Raw genomic sequence first — 11,181 nt, forward strand, 5'->3', positions numbered from 1 at the left:
CTTCAGCACAGCCCTTCAGCTCCCAGTGGCTGTGGCTTGCCACTCCAGGCCAATGGGTAGTGGCGGCCAGCACATACCTCGGCCCATGCCACTTCCTGCTGCCCCCATTGACCTAGAGCTGCAAACTGTGGCCAGTGGGAGTTGCAATCAGCCAAACTTGCAGACATGACAGGTAAACTGGCCCTGCCTGCCAGGGTACTTACCTTTGCAGGCTGCATGCCAAAGGTTCCTGATCCCTGTATTAGATATTCAATTCAATGATTCTGTAGAGTTTTAAATCATCGAATTTTGGTGTAGACCCATTTATAAGCTGACCCCTGATCTTTGATGCTGTTTTTACCAGTATTATTCAGCCTATGAACGAGTATATATGGTAATTGAAAGGAAAAAATTTCCTCACTGTAAGCAATTTTGATCCTATTAATCTAATCCCAGATACCTGGTACTGGATGAAGCTGATCGCATGCTTGATATGGGGTTTGAGCCTCAAATTCGCCGTATTGTTGAACAAGATACTATGCCACCAAAGGGAGTTCGTCATACCATGATGTTCAGTGCTACTTTTCCCAAGGAAATCCAGGTATTGTCTAGCTTGATGCTTTTGACCTACAAGCTTAATGTAAGTACTTTTTGAACTCCCCCAGTCTTTGTGGGGGATAACAGTGGGGATTTTTTTTTTGTCTACCGCCTAGATGCTTGCCCGTGACTTCCTGGATGAATATATCTTTCTGGCTGTTGGCAGAGTTGGCTCTACATCTGAGAACATCACACAGAAAGTAGTGTGGGTGGAAGAGTCAGACAAACGGTCATTTCTGCTTGACCTGCTAAATGCCACAGGTAAAGACTGTTTGGGAGAATTTCAACACAGCTCTAATGGCTCAGGTAATGAGAATCTATGTTAGGTGGAGGAAAAGCTGTTAGTCTTTTCCTCCGTTTTTCATATGTTGTGAATGTTTTGGCTTTGACTTAAAACAGTATGCATGCAAATAAAATACTTGGGTAATATAAACATCATGGGAGGGGGAAATGGCCTTGGTACTCATCTCTCATTCAATGAAGTAATATAATAAATACACAGTTAAACTGGAGCAGAAGATAAGAAACTGCCTTTTACTGCAGTGGGGGGGAGGGGAGGGCGCTAAATATTTTCAGATGTAGCATTGCTGGTGGCAAATCTGTGGTTTAACTTCTTGCATTAGGTAAAGATTCACTGACTCTGGTGTTCGTGGAGACTAAAAAGGGAGCTGACTCTCTGGAGGACTTTCTCTACCACGAAGGGTACGCTTGTACAAGCATTCATGGAGATCGCTCTCAGAGAGACCGAGAGGAAGCTCTACACCAGTTCCGTTCAGGCAGAAGCCCAATTCTGGTTGCCACAGCAGTAAGTCCCTAATTTCTTTTTTTCTTCCTATAAGATGTTTAGTTTATTTCACTTCATTCTTGTGAAGCTTTGCTAAGAGCTGACAGTTGAACTTCTTCACCATTAGGTTGCAGCAAGAGGATTGGACATTTCAAATGTGAAACATGTAATAAACTTTGACTTGCCAAGTGACATAGAAGAATATGTACATCGCATTGGTCGTACAGGCCGTGTGGGAAACCTTGGTAAGACTCTTAAGTGCATTGTCTACTAAAAGATGCTCTTCAAATGTAGTATTCCATTGGGTTATAAGTAACACTATATACATTCTCTAATAGAGGAAACTTGAACTACAAAACAAAGCTAGCTTACTTTTAGTTTTGCAGCAGTAATCTTAATTTCAGCTTAATAAAACTGAGCAAAATTCTATGCAAGTCTTATTGCTTCAGTCTCTCTTCCATTGATACCTTCACTGCTTATTTGACAAAACAGTGTGCTTAAAATAAAACATGTGCTGGGTCGTCATATATTTGTTATAGCAGTCTCAGATGTGGCAGAACATGGGTAAAATGGAGTAGGAGACCTAATCTCCCCCAAGGAGTTCAGTCAGAAATTTAATTAACAAAATTTTTAACAAGCATCAGCATGGAAGCATGTCCTCTGGAATGGTGGCCAAAGCATGAAGGAGCATACAAATGTTTAGCATTATCTGGCATGTAAAATACCTTGCAATGCTGGCTAAAAAAGTGCCATGCAAATGCCTGTTACTTTCTGACATTGTAAATAAGAGGGCAGCATTATCTCCTATAAATGTAAGCAAACTTGTTTCTCTTGATTGGCTGAACAAGAAGTAGGACTGAGTGGACTTCTAGGCTCTAAAGTTTTACATTGTTTTTTGTTGCACAACTGCACTCCAACAAAACAATTTGTAAATTGCACTTTCACAATAAATTGCACTACAATACTTGTCTGTGGTGAATTGAAAAACTTTTTTGTTTTTACTGTGCAAATGTTTGTTTGTAGTAATATCAAGTGAGCACTGTACACTTATGCAGAATACAAACTGAAATCAATATATTTGAAAAACCAATTTTTTAATTAATACATTTAGATTGGTATTGTGTTAACAGTGTGACTAAAACTGATTTAACTTCAATTACATTTTAGTTAATTGCATATGTTAACTGATAAATTGACAGCCCTAGAAACCAGTATAGCAGAGTTCCAGTTGGCTTTTTTAGGGAAAAAACGCTGCTAAATTCTTGCATGCAAGTGCTCATGGACCAACTGACATTTATGCATGTTCTGTTAAAACACGAACTATTACAAATGAGAAATAAGTGTCTGGAATGCAGTCAGGTTGTTGCTGCAAGGGCTGGTATATCACCATAATCTGGATTAAAAGTATGCCAAATCCTGTAGGCTGGTTACCTAACATCAGGTTAATAAAGCAACTTGCCACAAGAGAAGGCTCATGGAGAGTGTTTATACACACACGCACGTCCCTTCATAGAGAGCAAATTCCCAGGGAAGGAACAAACATTTGGATGTTTGCTGACTTAAGTCTGAGTAAATTCCGCATCTGCTAGGTATCTTCCTTCCTGATAGCTCAATTACATAGTATTCTAAAGTGGTTTTTTGTATTGCCTGAGATGTCAATCCTCAAAGAGAAACTAGTAAGCTTGCATGCACTCTAAGCCTAGTGGTGTCTGTGAGAGAGACTTACTTTTTATTAGGCAGCTTCCTGTCCTAAGACCAATTTCAAGTATCTTTAAAGTTCAGTACAGGCCTAGCCTGTTCAATATAAAACCCACCAACTAACTTTCTTTTTGTTCTCCTGTTAAGACTCTTTCTGTGTAGCTCAGATGAACTTGGACTTGAAGCATCATACCAAGTTACCTAATGTTGAGAATCAATTTCTTTTTTTAAGGCCTTGCCACCTCATTCTTCAATGAGAGGAACATAAACATCACCAAGGACTTGCTAGATCTCCTTGTTGAAGCTAAACAGGAAGTACCATCATGGTTGGAAAACATGGCTTATGAGCAGATTCATAAGGGTGGCAGCAGTCGTGGGCGTTCAAAGAGGTAACTTGACTAGGACTCTGACTACTTAAGGGCATATTCTGTTTTATGCCAGTTCCATGGTTGCAGATTCAGGTTCCTATTGTCTAAAACTTTGCTTTAATTGCACTTCAGATTGGAGAGTTAGCTAAATCTGTCTTCCATGTTGATATATTTTAGTACTGCTATCTCTGATTGCACTGTGGCACCTCTAAACTGCTCCAAGTTGTTCTTAACATTTGCCTTCCTTCATAGTAGAGTTGGAAATACAAATGAACTTTGAGAATTTGCTTTTCTATTAGAAGTTTTTCTTTAGTTTGCTTCAAACTGAGCCCCTCATAGGAAGCCACATCTTGTCATGTAAGTCCCCTCTATGCCAGAATGTCCTATTCTGAAAGTCTCCCAAATCCAGTTAAGAGGATTGTTCCTAATCAGTTTAAGAGCTGGATGATTTTGGGATGAGGAACAAGTAAGACCAACTAGAAACAGTTGGAAAAGACTTATAAGATTTACTGTAAAGTGGGTTCTGACATTAAGCTGCTAAGCAGCTGAATTTGTTTAGCAAGCTAGCCCCATTCACTAAATCAAAGTATTGTACTGAATCTTTAGTGTTCACCTATAAATTGCTTTTGCTTTATTTACATGTTAAAGGGAGCAGGATTATTTGTTTTGGAAAGGCAACAAGTGTGCTTTTCCACTTTGAATAGAACAGATGTGCTTTTATTTTTTTAAGCTGCCGTTATGCAGTATAAAGCAAAGTCTCAATCATATTGCATCAGCTGAGACACTTTTTACTGCTGTATGTGATATATTTATTCTGTCCTATTAACCAATAAATTGCTGCTATGTGGACAAAAATATTTCTCATTGCAGTGCTATACTGTGGTTACCAAGCCAGTAAACATGGGGCTGAAGATACTGTAGCCATCTTTGTAGATGGCTATAGATTAAGAGGGAGTGAACTCCTCCTTCATATAGGAAAAACAACTCTAGATGATGCAGCAGAATACATCAGCAGCATAATTAGTTTTTTCATATTACTTTTTTAATACAAAACCAGTGACATTTCATAAGCAATGATACATAGGTATCAGTTTGTGGGGTGAATTATAATGGTATGTGTCACTAGTTCCTTAAATAGCTAGTACTGCTCTTCAGCTGTTTCCTCTACCCCAGTTGTGCAGGGATGGGTTGTACTGCATTGGACCTACAACTGAACTTGAGAAAAGCAACTCTTAATTATTGTAGGATTCTGCATTCTTGCAATTGGTTATGGTTTATTCAACTGAAAAGGAAGCCATGTAGACTGAACAGTAGCACCTCTTTCCTCAGCTTATTTCAAATGGAATGTTAAGACTTGTGCTGTCCAACTAGCAATGAGGCTTGCAAGGAACAAACACTGGTGCTGAAACGAAGCAATAAGGGCACTGCTATATTATGCAAATATTCATTTCAAACAGCTTTACAAAACTCTACTCTAGCTTTCAAAGCTGCATCTTAATTGCATTCTACTAGAATGCAGTAAGAACACACTGTGAATAATGCTTTTTTCTGTATAGCCGGTTCAGTGGAGGATTTGGTGCCAGAGATTATCGAACAAGTAGCGGTGGCAGCAGTAGTAGCTTTAGCAGTAGTCGACCAGGCAGCAGCCGCAGTGGTGGTGGCAGTAGCAGCAGCGGCCATGGAGGCAGCAGAGGATTTGGAGGTAATTATCTGTCTTGTAATCAAATACAAAGGAGGGAGCTGGTGGCAGCTTGAAAACCAGCTCTGAATCTTTTAAGTAGCCAACTCTTCAATTGGTCTGTAAGTGCTGTGAATTGACTAATAGTCTGTTACACTGAACCAAACCAAACAATGCAAAGGAGGATTTAGCTGGCACAGTATCTGTTGTGGTACCCAAAATTATGGTAAGCAGGACATGCGTGCCCACATACACACCAAAGCTTTCCTAATCTTTTAATTGTAGCTTTACAATACCATGTATAAACAATGTCTTTTTTCTCTCCTCCTCAAGATTTTCTCTCCTCCCCTCACACACACTCTCTCCCTCTCAACAGAAAGAAAGATTCTGTCCAGGGAAGAAGAAAAAAAGGGGGTAGACTAGTGATTCTCAAACTTTTTTATACTGGTGACCCCTTTCACATTGCAAGCCTGAGTGCAACCCCCCCTTATAAATTAAACACTTCTTTTTAATTAACAGCATTACAAATGCTTGATGCAAAGCTGGGTCTGGGTTGGGGGCCAACAGCTTGCAACCCCCTGAGGGGTCCCAAACCCCCAGTTTGAGAACCCCCTGGCGTAGACTGTGGATGTAAAGGTTTTAGTAAGTTGATGTGGTTTTGTTTTTCTCTAATAGGTGGTGGCTATGGAGGCGGCTTCTACAATAGTGATGGATATGGAGGAAACTATAACTCCCAGGGGGTTGACTGGTGGGGCAACTGAATCTGCTTGCAGCAGATATCCTACCAAACAAGCTAATATGGAAACCACATGTAACTTAGCCAGACTATACCTTGTGTAGCTTCAAGAACTCGCAGTACATTACCAGCTGTGATTCTCCACTGAAATTTTTTTTAAGGGAGCTCAAGGTCACAGAAGAAACAAAAGGAACAAGCAGCCCTATTTTGAAGGTGAAGATTCCATTGCTGTAGTCAGGATTAACTCCCCTCCCAGCCATCCCCAACCCCAAACTGCATTTCTAATTTTGTGACTGAGGATCATTTGTTTGTTAATGTACTGTGCCTTTAACTTTAGACAACTTTTATTTTGATGTCCTGTTGGCTCAGTAATGCTCAAGATATCAATTGTTGACAAAATCAAAATTACTGAACTTGAGCTAAAATCAAACCTTGGCACACAGGTGTGATACAACTTAAACAGGAATCATCGATTCATCCATAATATTACAAAAACTTATACGGTAGCCTGCATTAGGGCTTTTGATACTTGCAGATTTGGAGAAAAAAAAACAAACAAACATCTTGAAGCATGTCAATGGAATTCGTTTCTAATGTGGCAAAACTGTACTAAGTTAAAGTTCTGATTTGCTCACTCTATCCTGGATAGGTACTTAGAACCTGATAGTCTTTAATAAGCCATTCCAGTCATGATGAGATGATGTATGGATACATGCATACATTAAAAGCACTGTTTTTGAAGTTAATGCAAGTAAATACAGCAATTCCTTTTTCAATGTTTAGGCAGATCATTAATGTGAGCTAGCCAAATGTGGGCAGAATATTACAGGGAACGTTTAAAGGTCTGATAACTTGAAATAGTTTTTAGGAGAATTCATCTATTTAGACTTTTTAAAAATGCCTGCCATATGAAATTGAAATGGTAGAATGGCTGACCACGACAGTGATTGGTCCTCCTCAAGGGCCTGACTGATTTTGGTCTAATAACGCATGCTAGTGTTGATGTTTTTTGGTCAAGAGGGTATGAACAGGAAGAATTATGCAGCAGGCTTTATTTTAATGCAGATTCACATTACTCTGTTCAAGCTGCGTTGAGATGTTAAACTGGCTTACTGTAGACTTTGTAAAATGGCTCCAGAAAAGTAACAAACAAACCTTGAGATCAGAGGTTGGAAATGTACGTAACTGCACAAGGTTTCAATTCTGCTATTAAAGTGCAGTTTTAGTCAGTTTTAGTTGCATAGGTTTCCATTGTATTTATAGTCTGTTTATGCTAAATCTGGCCAAAGATAAGTATTGTCCACAAGTAAAATGCCTCTGCCACTTGGAATTTCTGTGCTAACTTTTGTGGCCAGAGCCATTATCAACTCTTAATCTACAGTGGCATAGGAAAATGGCAAAAATCTCCTAAAGTGCAATAGATTTTTTCAAGTGTATTGTGCCTTGTTCTAAAACTTTTATTAAGTAGGTGCACTTGACAGTATTGAGGTCATTTGTTATGGTGCTATTTCAATTAGTCTAGGTTTAGGCCCTTGTACATTTTGCCCATAACTTTTTACACAAAATACTTCTTTTATTGCACATTCAGAGAATTTTATATATGTCTTGTGTGCGTGTCCTTAACTTCCAATCTTATTTTGTCTCTTGGAGATTGAACGCAGCTTGTCTAAGGAGAAGGAACTAGATTCTAAAATTTATTTGGGACCATGGGAATGATAGCTGGGAAGAAAACTATTTGCACACGAGATTTCTAGATACTTTTTGCTGCTAGTTTTGTGTAATATTTATTGAACATTTTTGACAAATATTTATTTTTGTAAGCCTAAAAGTGATTCTTTGAAAGTTTAAAGAAACTTGACCAAAAGACAGTACAAAAACACTGGCACTTGAATGTTGAATGTCACCGTATGCGTGAAATTATATATTTCGGGGTAGTGTGAGCTTTTAATGTTTAAGTCATATTAAACTCTTAAGTCAAATTAAGCAGACCCGGCATTGGCAGTGTAGCCATAACTTTCTGATAGTAAAACAAAAATTGGCAACTTAAAATTAAACATGCCAAGGTTTTGATACACTTGTCTTAAGATATTAATGAAACACTTCTAAACACTGATGTGAAGTGTCCAGATTCTCAGATGTTTGTTTGCGTGAGTTTTGTTTAGTTGTGTGTGGTTTTTGTTTTTTATTTTTCAGTGAATGTCTGGCACATTGCAATCCTCAAACATGTGGTTATCTTTGTTGTATTGGCATAATCAGTGACTTGTGCATTTTAGCAAGTTTTATCAGCCAGCAATATTTTCAGTTCAGAAATAAGGATTTAAAAATCATATGCAAAGAATGGGTTTAAACTTGCTGAATGTAAAAATTCAACTTCAAGTCACTGTAGGTTTAGTAATTGCTTATTGTATTAGTTTAGATGCTAGCACTGCATGTGCTGTGCATTACTCTTGATTTTATTAAAATAAAAAGTTGAACTGCACAGAGTCCACTCATTTTAAGCATCACTGTTTCATGTATCATGCCTGTAAACTGAATAATTTGGTGCAATCTCTGATTTTGCAGCTTTGTAGCACATTAGAGGGCTGGCTGAGATAATGAACAGTCTGGCACCTGATGACACATTTATGCCAGTACATAATACAGTGACAGTTGTCCTGTATCGCTTCAGTTGAGATGGGCAGGTGCTGCCTCAGTTGTAATGAGATCTGTATTCTGCAGTAAGTAGCCATAGAAGGTGGGGTGTGGTTTTTGTGTCTCTTCTCCTCCCCCCAATCCCTTACTTCACCCCCTGCATGCCAGGTGAAAGGGCTCTAAAAGTTTCTGATCTGGCCAGGGGACACAACTTACTGAAACTGAGGAAGATTGCCACAAGGTGTCTTCTGAGGACCCCATCACAAACTGGGATTTATGGTATGCAGTGGGTAGGAGAGGGTGGAACAGCAGAGTGGCTGGTTACTGACAGTAGTAGCTATTACTCTTTTAGAGTAGCCTAGAACTCAAAGGTGTGAAGAACGTTAGTCACATTAGGCTTCACCTCCCTGAGATTGCAAATTCCAAGCCTGGAGAGACTAGAGCATAGCAAAAAGTTAGGCTATTTTTCATGGTATTAAAAGTGTTGATTAAAAAAAATCCAGGGCCGGAGTGTTCTTGGTAAATTTACTACAGAAAATTTGAGAGTCAAAGGTACACCATGGAAATAGCCTGAATTTTCATTTTCAGAATGATTACACTAGCCAGATCCTGATTTATGAAAATATAAAGACCTCTTACACATGCAAAACTGGTGGGTTGAAAAGGAGAGAGCCTGAAGTGTACAGCTACTGTTCCTGTAGTAGCAATTGAAGTGAAAAGTAAAAATTAAAATTAAAGCAGGAAAGTGAGTCTCAGTAGAAATGTCTCAGTGCATTGTGATAACAGCCACCTTACCCCTGCTCCCAAGAATGGGAGTAGAATTGGCTGCTGATTAGCCCACTAAGATTTGTAGTCATAATTTCTTAATGAACTTTACAGGGCAAAGCTGGTAAAATAGGATTACTTTCCATTAAGAATAAAATTCAAAGCTTACCAAAACTGTAAGAGGCAAATGTCTAAAGGGAATACTGGTGTGATGTAGAGGTTATTTTCAAAAGACCTCTCACAAATCTTGGAAGAATTAAGCACTAATCTCTAAAAAATTGGTCATTACAATTGAGTGTCTAAGGTGGATTCATGGCACTCGTGCCAGCAAACCTGGAACTACTACTTCAACAATGAGTAGAACAAGTACTGACACATTACACCATAAGCATAAGACTGAAAGGAGGGGCTGAAATGACAGAAAAGACTGATGCAAGAAACCTGGCTGGCAAAGCTCATTAGGCTCCCTCTGGTTCTGTTCTGAAAGCCTTTGTCATAGTCTACCTACATGGTTATGAAAAGCACTGGGAGGTGTTTGGTGCACACAGAAACATGTTCTTTAAGTGTGTAGTTAAAAGCAGGTAATACCTCAGGCATGTCTTGAGATCCTCCTCCAGAGAAAGGGGGAGAGCCACTTACTGCCAGGGGAAACACTGTGTATGTATGTTCTACAATTGTGGGGAGGGGTGCCTGCCAACTGAATGAAAAGCTGGCAGAGACAGAACAGGAACACAAGTGTTAAACATTGGGGCAGGACCCTATCTTGAAGTGCACATCAAGGGTCTGTGCTGGTATATTTAGGAGTGTAAAGAGACGCATCCTTCATCTTGGGCAGTGGTCCTCAAACTATCAGACATCCTCCTCCCCCACCTCAGGGGAACCTGGACAAATGGGCAGCCTCTCCCTGCATGATAGGGGGAGTGCTACCCAGTCCCACTCTGCCTACAGCTCTGCTCTTACTGTGGCTCAGCTCCCCAGCCCTGACTCCACTCCCCTGAGCATCCATTAGTGGGGGGCGGGGGTCCAGGGAAAAATTAGTGTGCTGCTGATCTAGGACATTTAACAGCCAGCAGGTTTACTTCATGGAAAAGAAATCACAGCAATTTCAACTGTTTCGGTTGAAAACTAATGAGAACTTTGGATGAGATTAGACAGGAGCAGAACTAGTTTAGTGTCTGGTTTTTATATGTAACCACTTGCTTCTGATATGCACTAAACTTGAAGCTCTGTTCTTTTATAATAAACTCACTATAAATACAAGCAGTGGGGGGACAAAGGGGGTGTTCAACCAAGCTGTGTTCCAAGGAATAACTAATAAGCTGCAGTTGCTCCTGGGGGAACCCAGACATCCAGGACCTGCTTAGCTCTCCATACCCAAACACCATGCTCTTGAGCCTCAGCCCCTGCATCTGGAGCCCTCCTTTCCCCCCAAACCACCTGACTCCATCCCCCACATCCCTGTACTCAGACCCCCCCCCAACTAGCTGCACCCAGACCCATGCCCCACGGAGACTCCCACACCAAGAGCCCTCTGCTGAGCCCAACCACTTTCACCTAGAACCCCCCCTGCAACAACCCTTTGTGCATCCAGATCCCCCCCCCACTGAGCTGCGTGTACCCAGACTGTCCCACACCTGGATTCCCCCAAGCCCTTCCAGCAAAAAATATCTTCCTACAAGTGCTTGCTCACTGCCGACCCACCGTGTGTTGCTAGGGTAAAAATTCTCCAAGGATCGTGCACACCTAATTGGAGTGGATATGAGCAACACATCTCGAAGAACAACAGTTAAAAGGTGAGTCACCATCTTTTACCTCACCTGTCCTGTATCTTTCTCATATAACTAACTTGGCCAGAGAGGCAGAGGGCTGGAAGCCAGTGCTTGTGTTGCCACAAGCCAGTGGTTTTGAAGGAGCTGATCCGCAGCTGGAACCTACAAGACTCCCC

General features: G+C 40.4%; 1 protein-coding gene across 6 annotated transcripts in view; it reads left to right on the forward strand.

Moving 5' to 3' along the window:
- DDX3X (DEAD-box helicase 3 X-linked) overlaps positions 1-8,319 on the forward strand; it is a 33,408-nt gene extending 25,089 nt beyond the window's left edge. For 3 of the 6 annotated variants that reach the window (XM_030576230.1, XM_030576248.1, XM_030576262.1), the window contains 7 exons: positions 436-580; positions 693-882; positions 1,200-1,381; positions 1,488-1,605; positions 3,291-3,447; positions 4,983-5,128; positions 5,780-8,319. In XM_030576230.1, the coding sequence (XP_030432090.1) occupies positions 436-580; positions 693-882; positions 1,200-1,381; positions 1,488-1,605; positions 3,291-3,447; positions 4,983-5,128; positions 5,780-5,865 (1,024 nt within the window). In that variant the 3' untranslated portion in view covers positions 5,866-8,319. The remainder of the gene's footprint in view (positions 1-435; positions 581-692; positions 883-1,199; positions 1,382-1,487; positions 1,606-3,290; positions 3,448-4,982; positions 5,129-5,779) is intronic. The other 3 variants (XM_030576240.1, XM_030576255.1, XM_030576270.1) reach the window with 1 other exon arrangement.
- Positions 8,320-11,181: the final 2,862 nt, after the last annotated feature.

The sequence above is a fragment of the Gopherus evgoodei genome, chromosome 1 (assembly GCF_007399415.2).
Source record: "Gopherus evgoodei ecotype Sinaloan lineage chromosome 1, rGopEvg1_v1.p, whole genome shotgun sequence".
NCBI classification, from domain to species: Eukaryota; Metazoa; Chordata; order Testudines; family Testudinidae; genus Gopherus; species Gopherus evgoodei.